The sequence below is a fragment of the Centroberyx affinis genome, unplaced genomic scaffold (genome assembly GCF_046629955.1).
Source record: "Centroberyx affinis isolate AG114_WGS23_722 - 3 ecotype Tasmania unplaced genomic scaffold, CSIRO-AGI_Caff_v1 ptg002087l_1, whole genome shotgun sequence".
Taxonomy (NCBI): domain Eukaryota; kingdom Metazoa; phylum Chordata; class Actinopteri; order Beryciformes; family Berycidae; genus Centroberyx; species Centroberyx affinis.
In genome coordinates this window covers 73,210-100,770 of record NW_027280413.1, presented here as the reverse complement: position 1 = coordinate 100,770, position 27,561 = coordinate 73,210, and the positions used below count along the sequence as shown (strand labels likewise).

General features: G+C 40.2%; 1 protein-coding gene across 1 annotated transcript; it reads left to right on the top strand.

Moving 5' to 3' along the window:
• Window positions 1-21,534: 21,534 nt before the first annotated feature.
• mchr2b (melanin concentrating hormone receptor 2b) lies at window positions 21,535-27,232 on the top strand. The gene is made up of 2 exons (XM_071531511.1): window positions 21,535-21,938; window positions 26,593-27,232. The coding sequence occupies exons 1-2, from the start codon at window positions 21,535-21,537 to the stop codon at window positions 27,230-27,232; spliced, it is 1,044 nt and encodes a 347-aa protein (XP_071387612.1).
• The last annotated feature ends 329 nt before the right edge of the window (window positions 27,233-27,561 follow it).

The following is a 27,561-nucleotide window of genomic DNA, read 5'->3' as shown; positions in this document are numbered from 1 at the left end:
ATAAAGCAATAAAGTAGAGATCAACCAAGGAGGGGGGGGGCATGCCACAGAGTTATTTGCAGACCTGCAGGCATGTGTGCTGCATACTGATAATGCTGAAGCCCCACAGACACTGTGTGGATCCTCAGCTGCTACAGAGACCTGAGAGCTGTTGCTGTGGAATCCTATGGAGACGGTGAGCACTAATTCATAAATCATGCTGGGCCCAGCGGGACCAATACAACAAACCAACTTCCAGGTGAAAATAAGCTGTTTGACTTTTGTTGATTTCTGGGATGCTGACTGGTGTGCACTGTCTCTTTACACAACGATCAAAAGGACTGCCAAGGGTAGACTGCATGGAGGCATTTGACCCTCTCTGATAAAAAAACACTTTGATGACTCTGTCCAGGGGCGGACTTAGTGTTTTGAGGGCATCAGGCAAAGGCAAGCATGGGGCCCCCTGAAGCCCGACCTTCATCCCTTTCAATCCGTCCTTTCTATGCATTTCAAGTTGGGAAGTTGGGGCTGAGCAAAGTACAGAGGTTGGTGTGCCATGCCAAGGGTTGTGCACTGACAGTGATACTGGAGCTGATCTCTCCTGACTGAGCCGACAATTACTTCACATACTGTATGCTGAAGCGTTAGCATGTGCCCCGGACAGAGCTATCTACCGAATACGCAGAGGTGATTTTGGTGCCAGTCCCCTCCTCAGATATTGGGTAAGGTGACCCATGGGCCAAACACCCAAAAAGTTAATATAGTCCTTTAAAGTGGCAAAATTGAAATAATTTATTATAAAAAAAAGATGAGTGTTTTTCAGTACATAAATTCTATTAAATTGATGAAAAATAAGTTTATATTAGTTGTATTCTTGTTTTTGTGGGGCCCTCTGGCTGCCAGTGCCTAAGGCAGTCGGCCAACCTTTGTCTAATAGTAAGCCTCTGTCTGACTGACAAGAACATATTTTTCACAAACATATTTTTCTAACCCTCTCTGACGTCTTAAGAATTGAGTGACTCTCCCCTGCACTAAAAACTCAAAATGACATGAAAATAGAAATTTGTCAATGCACCAGCAGCTTTTGACACGCCGTGTGATTACAGGGGCTGGTAATACACGAGGTACAAGTGATGACTTGCCAGGAAGACACTTGTGATTTTGTACTAAGCTTGTAGTTGCAGGAAAAATCTATTTTAAAAACTGTAGCTAACTAAATGTTGTGCACACTACTCCGCAGTATAACTAATAGATTTGGGTCTTGCCTCCTACATTTCCTTTCTTGCATGATGATTTTGGCAAACATAATAATAGATATATTTCTGAAAGTGTATGATGGCAATCAGTCACTGCTTGGTGCATCCACAGGCCTCCAGGGGCCAGGCCATCTTGTAGGCTGACAGGAGGAAGACACATAAGAAGATGAAAGCAGCTGGCTTAAAAGGCCCAGCCAGTGGTGGGGGTCGATCAGCAATCCTGTTGGCCCCACCTGTCTTAGAGAAACAGAGTTGTGTCAACAAAAGAGAGCCAGGAAGAATTTAAGTTATGGTAAAGCCTGTTTGGCTTGTGACAGTCTCATGACCCTCATTTTTTTTATTGTGTTTCTCCAAGACAAGTTGGCCCATTTGATTGCCAATAGACCTCTTTAAAAGGCTTTTAAAAGGCTCTCTTTCTTCTCCCCAAGACTCTTCCTTTTGCCTTTTCCTTTTCTGAAATGCCTGCTGGCCTTTGGGGGCTGGGGTTTAGTTTTTGCACCTTAAACTCTGGCAGACAATTACATCATGCTGTCCCACATGCAACAGTCTCACATACATTCTGCTGTCCAAACCTCAATTTCAGTGATTCTGTTTATATGCTTGCTTGAATCAAATTATAGTTAACCATATTTACTGTGCAGCCTCCCTAATTTGTTGTGACTTCAACAAGAGGCCACAATGGGCTCCGTAGGATAAACAGGACTAGGTGTTCCTAGTGATGTCCAGGTCGTTCTGGCCACACCTCCAGACATGTGCACTTCAAAATGTTAAATTGGCAATATGTTAAAACCCAGGGCAAGGTATGGTGTGGTGCCAGCCCGAAAACAGGCCAGTATGCAATGAACTGAATTTGATGTGGTTTAGGGAAAGGCAGCTTTGAGAATGCCAGCATTGTTTCCTTTTCAGCCTTAGGATCACTCCGGCTGTGATTATATTTAAAGGCGCTATGTGCAGTATTTTTTACATCAATGAGTCATTACCACATTAGTTTTAAAACATTAGTACCATTACCGCAAAGAAAATAAACCATTGCTGAGAAGATTGGTGGCCTCTAGCGGCCTTGGTGGGAAATCTGCTCGACTGCTTTACGACACAAATCAGGAGGAGAAGCTGATCTTCCAGCGTATAACATTCTCTGGTTGAGATAGAGGCGACCAATTGTCTCGACCACGGTCTCATTTGTTTGCAGTAACTACACCAAGGTATCACAATTAATTTGACAATATATATTGATGTTTAAATGTGCTACAAGTAGCACTTTCACATAATCTCTCAACACACGTTTCTCGCCCATGTAGAGTGAGATTCAAGGACCGTACAGAAACAGCATAGTGAGGCAGAAAGTCAGAGAATATTGTTTTCCTTTCAGAATTTTGTACCTCAGTCTTACCGAGGGAAACACAATCCTGATAAGATTCCCCAAATAATCAAGACAAAATATAAATCATCTGATATATCTGTGGTAAGAGTCAAAAGGAGCCAGGGTAGGGGGAGTTGGTTGTTGATTGCATGAGAAATACTAATTTGTCTAATTTTTCATGATTAATGTTTTATTATAAATATCCCTGTTATAATTCAGCTCAGTCGTTGTAATGCATGAAAGCTCATAAAATAATAACTCAGTCAGTTTCATTTGAAAAACTCTCGGATGTTGAAATATTCCAGTAATAAAGTATGAGTAAGACTGCACTCCATACAAGTTTTTGTTGCCACATAGAGATTTTAAGCATTGACATCATTTCATTCTAAAACAAGATTATTCACTTCTCTCAATATGATTGTTGGCAAAGTACAAAGCAGAAAACACTATCATTTTGGAGGGGTTTTTCTTACGACGTATTAGAATGAAATGCATCACATTTTGTCACATTGATTTAATAGCATGCTGTAGAAAAGCACCTGACTCAAAACATCCTTGCGGCAATAAAATACAGAAATGGGAGTGTGGTCCTACTGTCTTTGTTATTTTTTTATATATGAAACAGGTTTTCTTTAGGCTTGTCAGTAATTGGATTTAGAGATTGGAAGTAATTTTTTCACAATTTCCTCATCCCATTATAAGTCAATATACAGTACATATCCACTCTGATGCGTACACACAGCACCTTTTACAGTTGAACAACATATCTTTAAAATTCATGTTTAACTATTATATAGCACCAGTCCTTGTGAGAAGACCTCAGTCGATGAATCTGGTAATGAAAAATGTGTCCAGCCCCATGTTTTAACATTCTGTGGCTGTTTGTTTACTTTAAGATTATGTTTTGGCTTTTTGAGAATGGTTCTCAGGAAGAGGCACTTATTTTCCATGAAAATCATAATTTTGTGAATGTTAAATTCTTGTTTCACATCTTGTCAAATAAATAATTGGATAAGGCTGACAGACAGAATTGTGTGCTTTCATCGTTCCAAACCAATCAATATATTTTTTAATGTTTTACAATGCAATACACATCAGGCATAATCAGCATCAGTCTTCAGACAAATCCGTGCACTTTGAAGTTAAGTAGAGAGAACGCCACACTTCTGTACAACGTGGCCATTTTCAATATAGCCCTTGCACCCGGATTCAGCTTCAAAACCAATATTTTTCTTTGAGTGTCCTTGTGCTTAAGCAGGTCAAAGCACACACCAGCATACTTGCAGCATTGCGGTTCTGAATCCGGCTCAAAACCTTTGTTGCATGTCATCCCCTCTCCCTCATTTTTCCAGTCCCTGTCCCATACATGGTTTAATGAAACAGATCTACCATGAGAAAAACAATATTATTCTTGCCCTCAAAAAATGCACATTGCCTTGTACTCTGCTCTAGAAAATATTTATCGTAAGAGACTCTGTTCTTGGAAAACCAGTCTATCGTGAAGTGGGTGAGATATTTGGAATTGCAGAGTGGATTTGTGGTTAATTTACAAAGGCTTGAGTTCATGAGATGAGGTGAACTCATCTTGCCTCAACATATTACAATGCCCTCAACCTCCTGGAGGAGCTGCAGACGGAGACTGTGAGACCAGATGACTGGCCAAAGATCCTCCACAGGATCTGTGTGGACCAGCTGCCGGTGGAGACCAGAACAAATACAGCAGGGCAAAAGTTGCAATTTAACTCATTTCCCGGCATTTCAGAGAAACGCCTGTCAAAGCTCATTATTTGATTTTTCATCCAGAAACTGCACAATCAAACTGATTTGACTTGAGTTGAGTTGCATAATTCTAAATGCTAAAATGTATACGGATGATCAGAAGTGATATTGAGCATTTCTGACATCTGTTGACCTATTGCCTGTTCATATTGATGGAAGCTGTCCCACTGGGAGTGAGTCATGACTGACCATTTAATCTGAATACATTGAAGAAGATACAGAAAGCTGGGATGGGAACACTGGTGCTAGATGTTTTATTTCTAATGGCACAGGACTACATCCTCAAAACCACAGTGTTGTCCAGGACTACTGTTTTGTCATCAGTACAGGATTACATTTTATTTTCACCCGCATCATCTCATTTTAAAATTTGAATGAAATAATTCTAATTTTCATTTTTTACAACTCATAACTTGGGCCTTAACTGATTCCCCTGCCATTGTAGGTACCGGTTACGGCAAATTATACTGTGTGTCTTTTTTGTAATGAAGAAAAAATCCAAGAAAAAGACAGGACATGACAACTACAAACTTAACTGACAATAACAACTAAAATGTTAGAATGAAAACCAGACAAGACAGACAAAAAAAACAAACAAAAAAAAAAGAAAAAAAAATGCAGTACAATCATACAGCAACACCACATCAAAAATCAATGAAACAATTCACTACAGTAAGTTGCCCACTAAGTTCTATTCGACCAGTCAATAAATGGGCCCCAGGTAAACACAAAATGGTCAAGCTTTTCCAAAAGTATGTATAATACCTTCTCATAACTAGCAAGCTGAGCCATAGTTGTAGCCCACTCTTCAAGGGGGCGGGGGGGGGGGGGGTAGTCTTTTTTCCAATGTCTCAAGAGAATATGCTTAGCCATTGTGATGGCCAGGATAATCCATCTGAAAGGAGGAGAGACCTGAGTCCATGAGTTCAGTTGTTGACCCCAGCATAGACAACTTCACAGTGATCGGAATTGTCTCTTAAAACATCAAATATAACATGTTGGATATTTTTTCACCAGTTGCTTATTACAGGACATGACCAGTGTATATGTAGAATAGAAGCACCATCACCCTTACATCTCCAGCAACAGTCCTGTGGTATTAAATTCCACCTGTGTAACTTTTGTGGCGTCCAGTGCCACCTATGTAATATTTTCAGTTGAATAAATCTGTTTCCCATTTCTTTATATGTAGTGTTCAGGCTGGTCAAGCATGATTTCCACTCTGAAGGGGATATATCCAGAGCTAGTTCTCTCGTCCATTGAGCCTTCGTCTTATTTAGAGGGTCAGGCAATTGTTCTTGGAGCAGGTGATAGATTCTCGGACCCACTCCTTTACGGGATAGTGATTTAGTTAGTAGCTCTTCAATATGGCTGCCCATGGGACAGGTAAGGGGGCTACCAAGCCATTTAGACTAAGCACTTTGCATCTGGATATGTCTCCAGTATTGATTCCATGGCAGATTGTATTTTTCGGAGATTTGGACAAAGCTTAAAAATTGTTTAGTACGATAATCAAATAGATCCAATAGATAACTGATCCCTGCCTCTTGCCACTGCTTGCAATAAACAGTCTTGCCTCCACTTAAGATTAGCCTATTGTGCCACAGAGGGGCCTGAGGAGACTTGTAAAAGTCCCAGCGCCCCGCTCTGTGCAACTTGCCCACAACATTCTGGTATTGGTAACAATGGGATGGTCATCCAGTTGGGATCTTGTTGTACCAAAAAGTCCAAGCCAGGGTGAAAATCCCCCATAGGCCTCTATAGACTCTATCTGGAACCAGCCCGGTCTAGCCCTCTCCTTCCAACTTGGTAACCACTCATATATTTGACATTAATAGCCCAATAATACCATCTATAATTTGGGAGACCAAATCCACCCTTCTCTACAGGCACCTATAGTTTCTTTATTCCCAAACGGTGGTGTGAGTTACCCCAGAGGAAATCTAGTACATTGAATTGGAAAAGGTAATAGATTATAGGTGCTAGCATCATTTTAAGAGAGTTTATTTTACCCCATAGAGAAAGATAAATTTTGGACCATCTATCAAAATCATTCCTCATTTTTTTAAGCAGCGGTTCGATATTTTTTTGGACCATATCCCTATAATTGGGGGTTATAAGAATGCCCAGATATCTGATACCCTTAGGAGACCATCTGAATTTCCACTGATTGAACAAAGTGGCTGGACAGAAGCCAGACAAAGGCAAGGCCTCAGATTTATCCCAACTGATGCAATAACCAGACAATACTGTGAAATCCTCAACAACCTAGTAAAGCAGGTATAGATATTTTAGGTTGGGTCAAGAAAACTAACATATCATCAGCATAAAGCAAGAGCTTAAGTTGAGTATTACCCACAGTAACCCCATGAATAAGCGGATTCCCTCTCAATTTCTGAGCTAAGGGCTCTAACGCTAGCACAGATAGCCCCGGACTTAAAGGGCACACCTGCCTTGTAGATCTAAATATTAATTATCAACATGCTTATAGGCCTGGTCATTCTATATGCACGGATCTGACACAAATGACAGTTGATTAGCAAAGTGAGCTAGATAATAGGAAGTTAGTGGGTACAGTTTTACTTGATTTCAGTTCGGCGTTCGATGTTATAGATCATTTTTTGTTAGACAAGCTGAAACAGTATGGCTTCACTTTTACTGCATTAAAGTGGATGGAGAGCTACCTGACAAATAGGAGGCAGGCAGTTTTCTTTAATGGCAGTTTGTCAAAGATCAGACATGTTACTTGTGGAGTACATCAAGGTAGTTGTTTAGGGCCGCTATTGTTTTCTGTCTTTGCTAATGATCTTCCATTCATTTTAGAAAACGCTCAAATAGCTATGTGTGCAGATGACTCTACAATATATGCAGCTGAGTCATCAATAGGAAAGCTGAAAAATATTTTACATAAGGCGTTAAAGTTAGTGGTAGAATGGGTAACAAGCAACAAATTGGTGCTTAATGTTGGTAAAACAAAGTCTATTATAATAGGATCAAGTTAAGATCAGTTAAAAGCTGAACCAACACTGAAATTAAATATAAACAATATACCTATTGAACAGGTACAAGAGACAAAACTTCTGGGTATAACCTTGGATCATAAATTATCATGGTCTAAACAAATTGATAACATTGTGAGCAAAATGGGAAGGGGTGTGTCAGTTGTAAGAAGAGTTTTAAAAGTTATGCCACCAGATGTCATTAGACAAGTTCTAAATGCTTTGGTTCTGTCACAGCTTGATTACTGTTTCGTGATTTAGTCCAGTGCTTCAATGAAAGATATGAAAAAGTAGCTCAAAATAGTGGCACATTGTACTTTACAGTGCTCTTACAGAACTAATGTAATAGACATGCATGACTGCATGTCTGAGTTGGCTAACTGTCAGTCAGAGATCCTCCTATGCTTTGTTAAACTTTGTTAGAAATGTAATGGTGACACGATCACCAAAGATATTATATGAAAGGTTATTCTGTCAGATTCCTCAACACAATCATCAAACACGATATGCAACAGAAAGAAGGTTCATGCTACCTAAAGCGAAAACAAGCGTGATACAGAAAACTGTCATGTACAGAGCCATGGTCAAGTGGAATTCATTGCCAGTGCATATTGTTCAAGAGAATACTAAAGATCAGTTCAAAATTTTGTTAAAACAGTATCTCCAAATACTTCAGGAACCATAATTGAATTGTGTGTGAGTAAACTAGGAAAAATGGTGTAGGAAATAAAAATGTATACCTGGGTGAAAGTAGAAATCCCCTTGGCAGAGAATGAGAAATGTATTTTAATAACCTATTTTCTTGGAATTACATGTGTGAAAGCACAGGATGGATAAATATATAATTTAAGAAGGTCATTCAGACAAGGATTTATAAGTTTGCTATTATTCTTGAGGAATTGTGATTGATTTATAATTTTTGGGTTTGGCTTGATGTCTGGATGACAATATTGTTTCTCTTCCGTATGTACTTGATTGTTAAATTAATGAGATGAGCTGTTTTGTTTGTTGTGTTTATGTGGTTACAGTGTGTACAAGTGTGTATGACTGTATGTGTGGTGGACCCCAGGAAGAATAGCCAATGCTTACGCTGGTGCTAATGGGGATCCTAATAAAGACACAAAGATATGAGACCATTTGTTAACACACAGGCATAAGGAGTGTCATATAAGGTTCTTATCCAAGTGATGAAGTTCTCCCCAAAGCCAAACCTCCTGAGTGATTCAAAAAGGTAACTCCACTCAACACAATGAAAGGCCTTGGCGGCATCTAACGACAGAGCAATAGTTGGAGAGCTGGAATGTTGCACAGCGCACTGTAAATTGACCAGCCTTAAGATTGTCAGAGCTATGGCGATGGGGGATGAAGCCAGTCTGGTCCATATTTATAATACTACCAATAACCTTTGACAATCTATTTGAAAGAGCATTTGCTAAGATCTTTTGGTCATTGTCAAGAAGAAAGATAGGACGGTATCCATTAGGATCTAGTGGATCTTTTCCCTTTTTGTGGATAAGAGAGATGATGGCAGAGTGCATTGAATATGGTAGAGATCTGACTTCAAATGCATCGTTATAAGCCTCAAGTAGTATGGGACTGACAATGTCTTCAAATTTTTTATAAAAATCGGCAGGGAGGCCATCTATCCCGGTAGACTTATTAGAAGCCATAGTTTTAATCACCTGAGAGATCTCCTCGATTTTTAGGGGTGCCTCTAAGTGCTCCCTATTCTCATCAGAAAGCTGTGGAAGATCCAAGCCTACAAAAAAGCTGTCCAATTTTTGCTTATCCAATTCACCCTGTGATGTGTAAAGAGTGTTATAGAAGGATCTAAACACATCATTTATCTGCTTAGAGGAAATGGAAATGGATCCATTTGGCATACCAATACCTGCTATATGGTTCATACTATTTTTTTTGCTTCAATCGGTATGCCAATAACCGACCAGGTTTTTCACCCATCTCCCAATAAGATTGATTACTCCGAAATAACGCATACTCTGCTTTTTTATGATATTGTCTATTTAGCTCATACTTGGAGGCAATTATCTTGTTTAAAGTGGATCTACTTCCAAATTGGGAGTATGAAATTTCAAGTTCCTTGAGCTCATTCTCTAATTTGGAAGTTTTCTCGTTAGCTGTCTTTTTCTTAAGATACAATCCTTTCTCTCAAATAAGCTTTAAGGGTATCCCACCAGACAGAGAGAGAGCTGTCCTGTCTTTTATTGGTCTCCTAAAAAAAAAAAAGATATCTCATCCCTAATCATCTTAACAAACAGGCCATCCTTTAGCAGAGACGCGCCATCTGCGACTCCTAGGGGTCTGCGAAAACTTGAAAAGGCAAATGAAAACTGGTGCATGGTCCGAGATAACTATATTGCCTATATTAGAACTAAGAGAAATATCCACTAGTGACTGTGAAATTAAGAAGTAATCTATCCTGGTGTAAACACTATGAGGGGGAGAAAAGAAAGAATAGTCTCTTCCATCTGGGTGCATTAACCTCCAAATATCTTTTAGACCCAAGTCCCGCTGATTTCCCCTCTGAACCATGTCTAGGTTGGGACCTGTCTAGGTCTTGGTCCAAAATTTGATTAAAATCACCCCCCAATATTATTTGAGTGTCACCCAGTTCTAAAAGGGTTTGCGATAAGCCATGGAAGAATTCGGGCCTGTCTGCATTAAGTCCATAAATATTACAAAAGAAAACTGATCAAGTGCTCGCAAACCAATTTATAGCGACCATCTGAGTCAGACAGAACTTTTGTTTCAGTAAAGTTGACCTCCTTACTTATTAGAATAGATAACCCTCTGCTCTTCCCTGTACCCGGACTAGAGAAAACACCCAAGAGCAGTTAAGTTTGTCTGATTCTTTTTTATTCAGATGTGTCTCCTGGACAAAGGCAATATCAACGTTTTACAACATAATTTTGCAGAATAATATTTTCATTGATAGAAGAGAACATAGTGGAGGGATACCATTTAGGAGAGATAGTTCTTGTTTGGGAGACTGGATCTACTTTTATTTTTAAATACAAATTTTTGTGTAAATCAAGAATAGCAATGCAAATTGACGACGGACCCAGGAATGCTTTGTTGTCTTAAAAGTGGGATCTGTTGTTGAATCTGTTCACAAACATGTTAAATGTAAGTCAGTCAAGTATCAAATTACCCCCATGTTAAAACTAAGGGAATATTGCTTCAACTAGATGGCACTCAGTAGAGCGCATACACCGCCAACACTAATTGTCAATATAAGCCAGTTCCACATGTTGGATTTCCACCAAAAGTTAATAATTTCTTCCATCCCACATTACCAACTTGTTTCACATCAGGAGATGCTCACATTTTCATGGCTGGACCTGAAATGGGACATGAGATTTGCCTGTTCAAATTCTAGTCACAAAGCATTTGCCCCCATGTTGTTTGATTGGGGCAGTAATAGATTGTTTGCTGCTTCTTATGTCTTATGAAGCCACAAAGTTTGATGGTGTTACATGAATCGGTTCAGAAGTTCTATGCCTTTTTGTGAGAAGCCATGCCCGCCACCATGCCCCCCTTTGGCCAATTGGTATGACAAGTTCATCAGTTCTTCCTCGCCCCATGACCAATCTTTCCACAAAGTTTCGTGCAAATCCATTGATAACTGTTTGAGATATCCTGCTAATAGATAAACAAACAAACAAACAAACAAACAAAGAAACAGACAAACAGATGGAATGGGGCGAAAACACAACCCCCGTCCAACTCCACTGGCAGAGGTAATTAACAACAACAAAAACAGTAGTCAATAATTTTCTGTGTTCCTACACAGCTTTTCAACATATCGTACCCAGCTCAAAACAAATGTTATAAAGACAAGAAACCATTATGCCTCTGCACTGCATCACTTCTTGTGGACAGACAGCAACTTGTGAAATAAAACACCTTTCAGCAGAGTTTGATTCATACTTGTCATGCACATGTCTGATATTACTGGCTATGTAAGACACTAAATACAAACGTGTGAGAAACCAAACATTCTCTATTTATGTACACATGAAACAGAACAAAAGGAAGTTATGCTTTATTTAAAAAAACAAACAAACAAAAGAAAAATATTGTAGGAATGAACAATGTCTTTGACACCAGCCTTAAGATTGTCAGAGCTATGGCGATGGGGGATGAAGCCAGTCTGGTCCATATTTATAATACTACCAATAACCTTTGACAATCTATTTGAAAGAGCATTTGCTAAGATCTTTTGGTCATTGTCAAGAAGAAAGATAGGACGGTATCCATTAGGATCTAGTGGATCTTTTCCCTTTTTGTGGATAAGAGAGATGATGGCAGAGTGCATTGAATATGGTAGAGATCTGACTTCAAATGCATCGTTATAAGCCTCAAGTAGTATGGGACTGACAATGTCTTCAAATTTTTTATAAAAATCGGCAGGGAGGCCATCTATCCCGGTAGACTTATTAGAAGCCATAGTTTTAATCACCTGAGAGATCTCCTCGATTTTTAGGGGTGCCTCTAAGTGCTCCCTATTCTCATCAGAAAGCTGTGGAAGATCCAAGCCTACAAAAAAGCTGTCCAATTTTTGCTTATCCAATTCACCCTGTGATGTGTAAAGAGTGTTATAGAAGGATCTAAACACATCATTTATCTGCTTAGAGGAAATGGAAATGGATCCATTTGGCATACCAATACCTGCTATATGGTTCATACTATTTTTTTTGCTTCAATCGGTATGCCAATAACCGACCAGGTTTTTCACCCATCTCCCAATAAGATTGATTACTCCGAAATAACGCATACTCTGCTTTTTTATGATATTGTCTATTTAGCTCATACTTGGAGGCAATTATCTTGTTTAAAGTGGATCTACTTCCAAATTGGGAGTATGAAATTTCAAGTTCCTTGAGCTCATTCTCTAATTTGGAAGTTTTCTCGTTAGCTGTCTTTTTCTTAAGATACAATCCTTTCTCTCAAATAAGCTTTAAGGGTATCCCACCAGACAGAGAGAGAGCTGTCCTGTCTTTTATTGGTCTCCTAAAAAAAAAAAAGATATCTCATCCCTAATCATCTTAACAAACAGGCCATCCTTTAGCAGAGACGCGCCATCTGCGACTCCTAGGGGTCTGCGAAAACTTGAAAAGGCAAATGAAAACTGGTGCATGGTCCGAGATAACTATATTGCCTATATTAGAACTAAGAGAAATATCCACTAGTGACTGTGAAATTAAGAAGTAATCTATCCTGGTGTAAACACTATGAGGGGGAGAAAAGAAAGAATAGTCTCTTCCATCTGGGTGCATTAACCTCCAAATATCTTTTAGACCCAAGTCCCGCTGATTTCCCCTCTGAACCATGTCTAGGTTGGGACCTGTCTAGGTCTTGGTCCAAAATTTGATTAAAATCACCCCCCAATATTATTTGAGTGTCACCCAGTTCTAAAAGGGTTTGCGATAAGCCATGGAAGAATTCGGGCCTGTCTGCATTAAGTCCATAAATATTACAAAAGAAAACTGATCAAGTGCTCGCAAACCAATTTATAGCGACCATCTGAGTCAGACAGAACTTTTGTTTCAGTAAAGTTGACCTCCTTACTTATTAGAATAGATAACCCTCTGCTCTTCCCTGTACCCGGACTAGAGAAAACACCCAAGAGCAGTTAAGTTTGTCTGATTCTTTTTTATTCAGATGTGTCTCCTGGACAAAGGCAATATCAACGTTTTACAACATAATTTTGCAGAATAATATTTTCATTGATAGAAGAGAACATAGTGGAGGGATACCATTTAGGAGAGATAGTTCTTGTTTGGGAGACTGGATCTACTTTTATTTTTAAATACAAATTTTTGTGTAAATCAAGAATAGCAATGCAAATTGACGACGGACCCAGGAATGCTTTGTTGTCTTAAAAGTGGGATCTGTTGTTGAATCTGTTCACAAACATGTTAAATGTAAGTCAGTCAAGTATCAAATTACCCCCATGTTAAAACTAAGGGAATATTGCTTCAACTAGATGGCACTCAGTAGAGCGCATACACCGCCAACACTAATTGTCAATATAAGCCAGTTCCACATGTTGGATTTCCACCAAAAGTTAATAATTTCTTCCATCCCACATTACCAACTTGTTTCACATCAGGAGATGCTCACATTTTCATGGCTGGACCTGAAATGGGACATGAGATTTGCCTGTTCAAATTCTAGTCACAAAGCATTTGCCCCCATGTTGTTTGATTGGGGCAGTAATAGATTGTTTGCTGCTTCTTATGTCTTATGAAGCCACAAAGTTTGATGGTGTTACATGAATCGGTTCAGAAGTTCTATGCCTTTTTGTGAGAAGCCATGCCCGCCACCATGCCCCCCTTTGGCCAATTGGTATGACAAGTTCATCAGTTCTTCCTCGCCCCATGACCAATCTTTCCACAAAGTTTCGTGCAAATCCATTGATAACTGTTTGAGATATCCTGCTAATAGATAAACAAACAAACAAACAAACAAACAAAGAACAGACAAACAGATGGAATGGGGCGAAAACACAACCCCCGTCCAACTCCACTGGCAGAGGTAATTAACAACAACAAAAACAGTAGTCAATAATTTTCTGTGTTCCTACACAGCTTTTCAACATATCGTACCCAGCTCAAAACAAATGTTATAAAGACAAGAAACCATTATGCCTCTGCACTGCATCACTTCTTGTGGACAGACAGCAACTTGTGAAATAAAACACCTTTCAGCAGAGTTTGATTCATACTTGTCATGCACATGTCTGATATTACTGGCTATGTAAGACACTAAATACAAACGTGTGAGAAACCAAACATTCTCTATTTATGTACACATGAAACAGAACAAAAGGAAGTTATGCTTTATTTAAAAAAACAAACAAACAAAAGAAAAATATTGTAGGAATGAACAATGTCTTTGACACCAGCTCATGATGAATCTTTTTCATTGTGTTCATCACATGTCTTAACCCCACAAACAATATCCCTCACTGTCTTTCCCAGTGGCCACTAAATATAAACTAAGCATTGGGCAGAGCATGCGTTTAACATTGCCAAATGCCTAAAGGCCTTAAGGATTTTTATCTTTTATGGACAGAAAAAATCATATGACATCCAAGGCATGTGATACTATCAACTGTGAATCAGACAGGGCAGGCCACTGTTTTATTTGTTTGGTCTTGTTCTCTCGCTGAATCATGTCTCATCTCATCTTTCTGCTCAGAATAAGGCTTTTGTTTAGCGGATGGCATGCAGTAAATGTGAGAAAAACACGCATTTGAATTCATTCAGTTAATCATACATTCTATGAAAGATCAACAGTTATGGCCCATACATCATGATGTCGGTCACCTAAACATTATTTGCACAGTAAATTACAGTTTGTCTTATCTGAGATCTCCAAGAGAACAGAACTGGAATAATGTGAAATTGTGTATTGATAATAATAATCATGGTGCAAATGTTATTTAAGCCCCCATGACAAAAATGACTGCTGATATATTTTTTAGAAAACAATTTGTTTTCATTTTTGTCAGTACATCTAGACACTTAAAACTTCAAATGCACTGAAACATTTCAATTCACATTAAGATTTTCACACCACAATCCCAGTCCTCCGGCATACCAATATCTATGATTAAATCTTGATGACTTTGACAGTCAGAAAGATACAGTTTAGTGTGAGGTAAAAAAGCTGAAACTCACTGCAGACAAGCAAACAAAAACAAAAAAGGGTTTTAAAGCATGCCATTACATCTCAATTCCAGGCAATATTTATCTTTGACATGTATTCCCTGTCTATAGACCATGTCAGTGATTTCCACAGTTCCTCTTCACAATTATATGGACTCAAAACAAAGGCCAGTGTTTGAAAAAAATGATCCTTCACAAGGAAAAATATGACAACGAGCGTCTCTGCAGCGACTGTCAGTGAGGATATCTGATTGGATGTTGAGTTGTTGTTTTTTTGTGACAGTTTCATGAAGCTTGTAAAACATCCAAATGAAATATAGTATTGGACTAGAATATAACATACAGTATACACACACCAAGCAGGATACATAAAAAGAGCACCTGACATATGCATTGTATTTACTGTATGTTATCTAATTAGCTTGAATCAGTTAAGTCAAACTTTGGAGAATTGGAGAAGCCTTAAAGTCACAAACAGCACAACTCATAAGCAAGGGCACATGACGAATTTTTTACATGCATTTGATAGCTGGTGACTGAGCATCCCAGCAAAAAACTATTAACAGAATATTACCACCCACAGCAAAAAGTATGCAAAGGAGCAGCCAGCTACCACCTCCCTCTTTAACCCAGCTGAGTAATAGCAGGATACTTCTCAGGATACGCAGCAAAGACATGATGATCCCACTAATAATCATCCTCCTCGACGCTCCTGACAAATAACTTGATGTTACGGGCAATTACGCTTTTCACCATCATCAATCACAGACGTCAAAAACGCCGGGCGATAGTTGCTGCTGGAAACGCTTTGACCCCTACAAATGTAGTCATGATGCCAGCAGGGAACACCCAGCAATTATGGAGGAAAGTTCAGAGTCAGGACAGGTGGGAGAAATGTGAGAGGACTAAGATGTTTACCTGCCACAGAACTATAAGGCAGAGGACCAACTTATCTGTGAAGTCGTCACGCCATATCCTCTACATGGGCTTCAATGACAATGAATGCACTGAATGTTTGAGTCTCTACACCCAAATGAGCTTTAATTAATTTCTTTTCCTACCCTCCTCAGCTCATGCCCTTTTTCCGCACCGCCCTACTTCACATTCACACAGTTGCACACATTCACATGAGGGAGCTGACCAGAGCAAGCAGTGCTGCTGGCCACTGAGCAGATGGGGATGGGGATTACCTGACTTGCACAATAGTGCCTCAATTGTAGGTGTCGAGGGAGGGAAAAGTGTTACTGCTCAGATTTGGAGATTTGATCCGGCCACAAGCCCAATTATTCCACATGAGCTGCTGCTGCCCGCTATATTTTGAATGTTCTTGTGTCCAGGCTAAAGACTAAACGTGACCGGCGTTTGCTGTCACAGCTTGTGGGCTTTGGAACAACTTGCCTGAGGAACTCAAGCTGGCGTGTCAAGTACTTTTATTGCAACGCCTTTCTGTGGTCTTTCTGGCTTTTATTAATTTTGTTCTTGTTGCCTTGTCTGTTATTTATTTACTCCCGATTGTAACAGGAAAGGTGTTGGAGCTGGTTCAGTAATTGAGGACAAGACAACATTCTAGTTAAAAAAAAAATCAGTCTTTATTAAATTAAAAAGAACGTGCATTGTAAAAGAAATCGCATTGCAGAAATGAAACCGTGTTAGTAAAATTTAAGATTTATTCAAGTTTAAAAGAAGTCTAAAAACATTGACCGGCAGATATCACTTACACAGGACAACTTATGTGCCACAGTAGGTGAGGGCAGGGTCACCTGGCCATAGGGAGGTTGCTATCCTAGTGAAATGAGAACAAACTCTAATTTCACTATTCAGGCAACATAGCGTCATTGGTCAACTGTGTGGAGAAACTCCATGTTGCCATATCAGAAAGTTCAAGACAATTCAACTCTGGCTGAGCAGGCGGGCAGGCAGGCATGTGCGTGAGACGAGGACATATGCGATAATTTCACTGGGTCAAACCTGCTTGCCATTCTATCTGCCAGACTGTGCACTCCTCTGTGCCTCCCTGTTTGCCTGTTATTGAAAATGAATGATTACCTTTATTCTTACCACACCACAACATGCAGTGTGAGAGAACTTCTGGACCCACACCATCCTGCGGACACAGGTCCCCCCACTCAAAAACAAAGACATATGCAAAGTAAAACCAATGCATGTGATAGCAACGTACAGTAGGTTATGGCAGATGGAAGTGACAAATGGCCGAACAATGAAAATGCCAATAATACAAACTCAACAGAAAAGGGAACAAAAGCACAAGCCGGCTCCATATCATACAAGTGGAGACTGCATCCCGACAGTGAGCCAGATTTGGAGAGCGGACTTGGATCTGTTTACCACAAGGCAAAATAAACACTGTCCGCTGATGACCCAGGACCGTCCGCCCTTAGGGCTGGACACGCTCAGTCACACGCCATAGACAAGGAAGCTGCTGTACGCTCTCCTTCCCCTCCATCTCATTCCTCCTCTACTAGCAAGAGAGAGACAGGAGAGACTGATTGTCATTCTGGTGGCCCCAGACCACACGAATGCTCTGTGGTATGTGGATATGACGCTGCTGTTGGTGGTGTCGCCGTGGACACTGTCGCGGGCGAACGGAGCGAGAGGGGCGATGCCCCGCCTGGGACAACCTCTCAAGGTTTGGCTCCTGAAGGGGACAGACTGATGCGCGTGGGGTTGTCTGAGGACGTGCTGCAGACAATCCAGTGCACATAGGCACAATCCATCATTTCATGCTATATAACAAAATGGTTGGGTTTCCAAAAGTGTGGAGAAAGGGACGATGACCCATTGAATTATTCAGTTGGATCTATAGTCTCTTTTCTCCAGCACCTGGTGGAGAGGGGACTGGCACATTCTACACTTAAAGTGTTTACATCAGCCATCTCCTTTTGTCGTGAAGGTTTCAGGGAGAGGTCGGTTTTCGGCCACCTTCTCCAAAGAGCCTTTGGAGCCAATTAGGCAGGCCTCTCTTAAATCGCTGTCAATCAAGACGGCGCTGCTGCTAGCATTGACATCAGCTGAGAGAGTGTGTGATCTGTATGCAGTATCCATCTGCAGTTGTTTACTGGTGAGAGGGGATTTGGATGGCACTACACTCAGACAAAACCTGTGTTTTATCACTAAGAACATTAAAAGTTTGTTTAGGTCAAACATGATTCAGATGCGTTCTGACTACCGTCCTCCCCATGCTGGGGAGAGGGAGGAGAGGTTGCATCATCTGTGCCCAGTGCGTGCATTGGCATGCTATCTGGAGCGCACGGCTCCGCTGAGACGCACACAACAGTTGTTTGTGTGCTATGGGGACAAGGTGGCAAGACCCTGTCAAAACGGAGGCTCGCTCACTGGCTTTGTGATGGCATTTCACAAGCTTATGTGTCAGCTGGCAGAGACCCAGCAGTGGCCATACGTGTGCATTCTGCATGGAGTGTAGCAGCATTGACGGCCTTATTCAGCGGAATAAGTGTGGAGGAGATCTGTACAGTGGCGTCATGGTCAACGTCCTGCCTGTTCATCTGATATTATCTGTTGGATGTGGTGGATGTGCCATGAGTGAATGGGAGCATGGTAGTAAAGATGGCATGTTAGCGCGGCAGCTACATAAAATGTAAACATAACCAGACATGTCCAGCTCAAAAGGAAAGCATGATGAAGGTACCAAAATCCATAGGGATACAACAAAAAAGAGCAGACTCCTCTTTTTGGGCTCCTTGAGGCAAAACATTGCCATCATTACCGCCACTGCTTGCTGTTTCACCGACACTATTTTTAAATTCTCTGCGTCGCTTTTGTTGGCCGTCAGTCGGGCGTCAGAGGTTGGTCGGAGAGCCGCTGGCTGACGTAGGACGCAGCCTCGTCACTTAAATTTGTACAGTCTGACAGGCTGATAATCAAGATCTTACTCTCCGATCTCACAGTCTGACAGAAAGTGAACGCAAAAGACAGTCGCAATCGCACAGTCTGCAAACCTTTAGAGGGACTGGAGTACTTCTCTGCACATTTGCAGTCGATCAGGTCTGTGATGTGGCATGTTGTTGTGTTGCTTAGCCACTCATTTTATCGCTTCAGCACACTGAAATTTGCATGTACGTGCTCATCAGTATGAGCCTACTCAACCCCATGACCTGTCATAAGGTGAGCGTACCTCTACTCTGCATCCACTTGGTCTCCAGCGACTCATGAAGTAGCAGGGTAATTTGTTAGAGGGCTCCGCCTGTGATCACAGAACTATAAGTGTTATTTCTACCTCTGGGAAAGAGGTGTTTATATTCACAGTTCTAGATTGAAGTGATCAAGATGATAGCAATAAAATATGAATTCTATTTAGGGTGGATTTTCCCTTTCCATCAGGAGCTGACAGAGCGGTGCAATTTAAGGAGCTCGTTGGGGCAGATCTACAGTGTGTTCTGGAAACGGAGAGCAGCCAGGGGGGAGCAGGGTCACAAGTCAAAAAAAAAAAGTGTACATTTTAATGTGAAGGCCTTTGTTAAAATCATGTTATGATGTACTTTGAACAGTATTTATAGAACAAGGGGGGAAGCACCATAAGGAATCACATCATTAAAATGTCACCAGAAGCCAACATGAAGAAAGCACACTACTCATCCTCTTCTTATTTTGTATTCAAATCTTAGATGGTAATCTTAAAATGTCCCACTCCAATTCTAAGACAGGCATGTGACATTTGACGTTTCATAAAACCATAATAACATTATTGTCTTGGAGCATTATTGACGCTGAGCTTTTACAGTCTCATTTTATCATGAGACTGTAGTTGAACATTTTGAGGAGCAGATGATTTGTAAACCTTATTTAGAACCAAATTGACCAAAGACACACTCTTAGTTACAACAAAGGCCTTAGGGAGTACTGTAGTTGCGGGTGGAGTGGTTATTACACACACACACACACACACACACACACACACACACACACACTCAGACTGACTTTAGTACGGCTGGCTACCAAACAGCTCCACTGCAGTTGAGAGTCAAGTACCTTGCTTATGGGCACTTCAACAGTGCTTCAACTACTTCAACAGTTTCTAAGTTTTTTTTATCAGCTATACAGGAACATTTAGGGTTAGCAGGTGTCTAGGCAAGCTGCACTGCAATCCAGTACTGCTGTGAGCAGTAATAAAAGACAAACTGGCGAACCTGACTGCCATTTCCTGTGTCCTTCCATCTGAGTCTGTCGGGGTTATCACATGCAATAAGCCTCTTGGTTGTGTGTCCAGACGGAGATGGTCAAGCCTGCTTCTGGAGCCACATGAACCCCTGACCCATTACCAAATCCCACCAGAGCCCTCTCTCCTGTGCAATGTCAGCCTATTTTTAATGATGTCAGATCAAAGCTCCAAACAAAATCAAAGCTTTGACAGAAATTTACAGCACTGCCTTCAGGCCACATTCACCGTAAAAGAAACAAATCACTAAATTCCATAGCCTACTTAAATGCAATCTTTTAAAGCTTCAAATAAATCCATATTTCAAAACGGAGGTTGGTTAAAAGGTGGGTTGGAAAAACATTAAATAAGCTACATGTTTTATTTGCGATGCAAAATCAGTGTTGGAATCAAGTCAACAAATCCCTTACACAGACTTACCCCAATGATATTTCTGTGCTAAAAGAAGGCCAAATATTCCCTATTTCAAAATAAGCCTCAAACCTTTTAAGGTAAATATAATAATATAATATAATATAAAATAATATAATATAATATAATAAGGTATGGTAAGTATAATATAATACGATGTATTATGTAAAAAGATGTGACTGTCCAGTTATTCTTGAACTGATTGCTTCTTAAAGTTAGATGTCTTACAGTTTGAATGTAAGTCAATTTTCATACACTGATTTCTGTACATTTCTGTACAAGACATTTGCCCTCTGTGCATTTACTGCGTTTACATTTACTTGAGTGAAAATATATGAAGTCACCTCAAACTGAAATACGCTTCAAGATGCATCACAGTGCAACAGCAAAAGTGCTTCATCCCTCTCCATCTTAGATTCTCCATCTTACATACAGATTTCTAGCCTCACAGTGTGCTTTTAAGTACATTACTTTTATCCTTACTTCATTTAAGATGCATGGAGTGTGAGACGAAACAGCAAGTGATGCTAAAAGGGAGGGAACTAGTGGATTCATAGTGCTGGCTGAGTTAGACGCACATGTGTGGCTGGTAAGGCGCACAGCGGAGCGCACCGTTATACGCAGATCGAATTTTGCATCCAGAGATGAACATGAGTCAGGGACCATCGTTGCGTTAAACCATAATATCTAGATCACATCACTTCACGCAGGAACGAACCCAAGGGAAGGATACGTGCAATCTCGGAGAGTGGAGAGTGCTTGAGTTAGCGGCCGAAGTTTGGAGATCAGACGCTGGCTGCGCAGCACTGGTGCGCCTTTTAATTACACTACACCGAGGCGACTACTGGAAGATCTGAAGATGAATAATACGGGCATATTTTGCAAAAATCACGAGACAGACAACTTGACTAACCAGTCATGTCTGAACACAACTGCCTCACCTTACAGCTTCATCGACATAACCACTTTCATGCACATATTCCCATCAATTTATGGCATTCTTTGTTCAATTGGAGTTATAGCCAATGGACTGGTCATCTACGCGGTGGCCACTTGCAATAAGAAAATGGTATCAGACATCTACGTGCTGAACTTGGCAATTGCCGATATGCTTTTCTTGCTTGTGATGCCCTTTAACATTCACCAGCTGGTGAGAGACAGACAGTGGGTGTTCGGAAACTTTATGTGCAAAGCGGTGGTTGTGGTGGATGTCAGCAACCAGTTTACCACAGTGGGAGTTGTTACTGTCTTATGCATTGATAGGTAAGTGCTAAATCTATCCGTTGATATTCATAGTATCAGTTATTGTTACTATTGTAGAAGTTGTTGAAATAAATCAGATGAAGAGTTCTAGCCTTCGCCAAAGCAGCACAGTGCATTTCCAATTTAGGGAAAAGAAATATCACCTGGAATTCATTCATTAATTATTTAATATCTCTAAAATGACACAGAATCAAGGTAAACATGTTGTGTCAACCAAGGACCGAGTATCTTTTCACAGTTTCCATCATTTCTTTCATCATTTCAGTGCATCTAAAGCATTGAAATGGTTTAGCCTTCCAGTTGTATGGCTTTTTGTTTTGGAAAAGAAAAAGAGAGTGGAGTAGCCTCGTCATTAGTGCATCAGCCTATAATACAAAGTGTTCTCTGCATAAATGGTAGACTAAATGTGACATGTTTACCATCTGAACACCAGACATTCAAATGGCTCATCTGAACTCATCTAAACTACTATCACCTAACAAAAATAAACAGAATGAGTTGGCACATTCAGAATACGCATATGCACACAATGTATTTATATGGTGCACCAGGCGAGTTCATTGTGTTCTGCCAACATATGAGCACTATATGTACTTTTGGCATTGTGCATGGCTGCATGCCAAAACGTTGACCTATGTGAGAAATAGTTAAATACAGCAGGTCGTTACAGATAAATGATGTTGGAGCCATACAGTAGCTACTAAATCTGTGATTTTTCTTGTTTTTTAATTATTTATACTAAAACAATGAGACTTTTTACAACACTGAAAATGAAAGTCATAAACAGGAGAACCCTGCTGCATGGAGAACATATTGAAATGGCAATATATTTCAAAATGCGTATGAATTTCAGACATGAGTGTTTGCTTGTTTAACTTTAGTAACATGGATGAAATTCTGGATGTTTATAGGCGTATTTGAAATTTTAATTAATATTTAATTTGAAGTTTCTCCATTATTTATTATCTCATTAATAGTGTTTTTACTGCATCTGGCCTTGAAATCACTAAGAATTAACTGTATCCTGTCAAATTACTTGGATGCAAATGAAGCCTTGGAACACTGTATGCAAAACACAATGTCCCTAGGCTTTGATATAGTGTATGCACATACTGAATAAAACGTGGCATGGCTCACTGGAAGGAAACAGCAAAAGAATGATCAAATAGTCCTGTGAAAAACACAACTCCAACACCTTAAGATCAGCTGATTATAGGCTCAAACTAAAGGTTCAGAAGGGATAAAACTGTTGATAATGTAAAATATAAAAATAATAAAGGGAAAAGAGATCAAGCCGTTATCTGGATACAAAATGCCTGGATTTTAGCTCTTAGTACATGAAGGGTGTTAAATACTCAGTCCTGATCATATCTGTCAGATGTCATTGCCCTAATTTAATGAAATCAATCTGTGATAGGAGTTTCCCACTTGATAACCCCGATGATACACCAGCTCTCACCCAACCGCCTTCCCTCTAACATCCAGGCCAGGCGTTTCCATAGGTGCCCAATGTAGTTTAATAGCACAAGGGACGGTCATATCTGATCCTGTGTATTGGTCCATGTGTTTACAGGGGCATAGCTAGGAATCACAGGCCGTATGCACAGGGGGAGACTCTGGGGTCCCCTCAACATCCCTCTTGTCCCCACACCACCATTATTCCACCAACCCATCCACAACTCAGACACACCTCCACACATTCATTTCTTGAACAGTTATCAGACTCATCCCTGATTGAAATTATGGGTTTTGGGCACTACCCCGAATAGCACTATCTGGTTGTCATAACTGCACTTTCACCAATTTCCTGTTCAAAATCTGTCTTGGGAGGAGAGTTTTGTTTTAGTCTGCACAGGAAAAACATAGCAAATTATATCCCTGCTTATTCGAGTATGTCTCAGGTTACTATATCATATTTTTGAGATAATATTTTTACAGATTTGTATTAGCTTTTTTATGGATCAGAATAAACCAGAGCAGTGTGAAATAAAAGTATAAAATAATTACAAATATACACTAGTCCAGACACTTTAGGGGCCCTCCCTCCCTATTCCCCCCACTACAGCACCCCAGTGTGTTTATATGCGATCTATGCAAGCCAACACGTTCATATGTTAAACCTCACAAACACTGAAATATTAAAAACATGTTAAAGAGTTACGTTTTTGTTTGTATATTGTGAATCTAAGCACAATTTGAGTGTGTGGGCTGTAACAAGAATGTTGTTTTTGATCTGAATCCATTCGCTCCAAACCCGGCTCTCCTTGGTTGAACCGGCAGCGTCAAGCTTCAGCAAGCAGAGCCGCTGTGAGAAAATCCACACAGGCATTCATTTGTGTGCTTTTTTGCGACCCATACTTTTTCTTTGCAAAACTAAAAGGGAGTAGCCATACCTATGCATTATACACTACCAGTCAAGTTTGGACACACATGATTTTCTTTATTTTTACTATTTTTCACATTTTAGAATAATAGTCAACTATGAAATAACACAAATGGAATTGTGCAGTGACCAAAAAAGTGTTAAACAAATCAAAACTATCTTATATTTTAGATTATTTAAAGTAGCCGCCCTTTGCCTGGATGGAAAGGCAAAGGCTTTGGAAAGAAATTCATATATAGGCATCAACCTCACTATATATATTTGTCTAAAAAACAAATTTCAAGCATTGAAGCATAAGCCTTTAGATCAAAATGGCTTTAAGAGAATGAAAAACAAAGTACATTCAATCAAGTGTGTCTAAGCTACAACTACAGAGCATAAAACAGTTTATGTATGGATCACTGTAATTAAGTGACAGTGTATGTTTTTGATCATATCCATACCTAACCTTGCTGATCCAAGCCAACATATCACTAGGCCAGTGATTGGACATTGATTCTGACTTACTGATGCAACCATCAGGCTCATAGTATATTTATAGATCTTCAATTGACAAGTCTATCTTTTATCTGTGAACAGAATGCTGAACAATTGATTTATGCTATAAGTTAATTCAGAACTAATTGATTGCAATATATCAGGATGGCCAGGAAGATATCACCAGGATGTCCCCATCTTAATGGAATACATGCCTGTTCATCATGTAATTTATTTTATCTCACCAGTCAGCTGAGGTGCGCATGCGCACACACACACACACACACACACACACACACACACACACACACACACACACACACACACACACACACGCCGACACAGTAACATGCAGACTGCAACTGTAAATATCTAGTTAGTTTCATTTGGATGGCATTTAGTGTAAATAAAGACAAATAATGCATTTCCAGTAAACTAAACTAACTAAACTATCCTTTTCAAACCTGATTGCTGGCTAAGGGAGCCAGACAGAAATGGCTCTGTTCCCAGTTATTAAGAGCAAGGAACTTTTCAAGTCTGCCTATCAACAGGGAATAAAGATATATGACTGCTGGTAAGCGTGGCTTCGGTGGCTGATCCACCGTAATGAATAGTCTTAACAGGCAGTTGAAGGTTTGCTGGTTTGCCTGATCACAGAGTAGACAAAAACCCCTATTGTCGAACAAGTCTGAAGATCTAGGTCAATCACTGACGGGTTACAACTAGCCAAATGGTAATGCAATCTTTACATTTTCACGTGAACATGCGCTCAGTCCTATGATCTATGCCTTATACCTATGCATGTTCGCTGCAATCAAACTGTGTGATTGCATTGCACTTCAGATACAAACTGTAACTAAGGAGCACCATTGTAATGGAGATTTCAGGCCAGAGGAAACTTTAACTGTTGGCTGACTTAACTGTAAGGTGGTTGTTCTAATCTTTCCAGGATATTATTGTCGTTGCTGCATTTGCCCCTCATAAGGTTTAAATGAGGCATATAGGCTGCTATTGTACAGTAATAGTGTGCACTAATACAATAGCACCGTAGTGGAAATACTACTATATAGCAGTGTTTCTCAAACTCTGGTTTCAGATTCAAAGGTTGTGAGCCTACATATGTTTTAATGAGCCTGGATGAGACAATTTATTTCACTTAGGGGAAAAAAAAGTTTAAGAACTTTGGCTGCTATTGCTATAATACACTAACATACTGCAATAGCATCTATGAGAAATGGTTGATTTTACCTGTCATAATATCATTTAAAATTGTAAAGAGATGAAATCCAAAATCATACACAAACAATACACATTCAGAACCACTGCTGTGCCAAATATAGCAAACATTTTTTTCAGTTATTATCTTGTCAACTTCCATGTTCATGATCACATTTTGTTCGAAAGTGGAGCAATTGAAATCTCTCTTTACACGTTCATCGTGTAATGGTAATTCTCTTTCATCTTGTATTTGTCAGGGGAAAAAAATGTTTCATACTCTACTGCTATTCTACCTAGCAACTTTGTACATTGCTACATTGTACTCTCTATATCAAACTTAGTTGTTATTGAATTCATAATCATTTTACTAAGCATGTAATGTACTGTTTTGAGAGAGAAAATGAGACTGTATTTCTGAGACGGTGCTTGGTTTAATCATTTCCCTTGCCAGATTTGATTCTCTCAGCTTGCCAAGGAGGAAAATTACCTACCAAGTGCCCTTCAGCAAAATTGTCATGATCAATCTCACACCGCAGCCCATATCTAAAGAAGGTGTTTATGAATTTTTCCCCACAGGTACATCGCCATCGTCCACCCCACCTCAGAGAAGAGGACCATCCAGTGGACCATCATCATCAACATGCTCGTGTGGCTGGGCAGCTTCCTCCTCACTGTGCCGGTCATGATGTACGCCAAGGTTGTACGCAAGCAACACATGGAGATATGCATGATGTACCTAGACGGGCCTGAGGACATGTACTGGTACACTCTCTACCAGTCGATCCTGGGCTTCATCATCCCCCTCATCATCATCAGCACCTTTTACTCTCTCACCCTCTACCACGTTTTCCGCTCCATCCGTCGGGTCAAGCGCAAGCAGTCCGTCTGGGCTAAGAGGGCCACCAAGACAGTGCTGATGGTTATCGCCCTGTTCCTGATCTGCTGGTCCCCCTACCATGTAATTCAGGTGATCAACTTGAGTAATAACACCCCAACTAATGCCTTTGTCTACGCCTACAACATCAGCATCTGCCTCAGCTACTCCCACAGCTGCATAAACCCCCTCATGTTGCTCATCTTCGCCCAGAATTACCGCGAGCGCCTTTGCCGCAGAAATACATTGCGCAGCTCCCAGCACTCATCCAAGACCACTGTGGTCAAGACTGATGGCTGTAGTACGGGTAGTGACCCCAACTATCGCTGTACTGTCATCTAATCAGGAACTTGTCATTCTGTATATACATGTAAAATTGTAAATGATTTTCTGCGGCCCCAAAAGCAAGTAGCTTGAATGAATGGTTTTGCTGGTTTTATAAAGTAAACCACAACCTTTTCATAAAAATAAATGTCCTTTTTGCTACTTTCTATCGCCGATTAATACCATACAACAGGGATTCAACCTAACCATTTGCTGTCCTGAACGCTCGGTATTGGGTAGGACTTCGCTGGGAAAATTCCTCTGGCACACAGGAAGTGATGCGTTAACGTTTACGGACACAGCAACAGCGGGTTGTTTGGAATAGAAGAAGAAGAACTGGGTAGTTA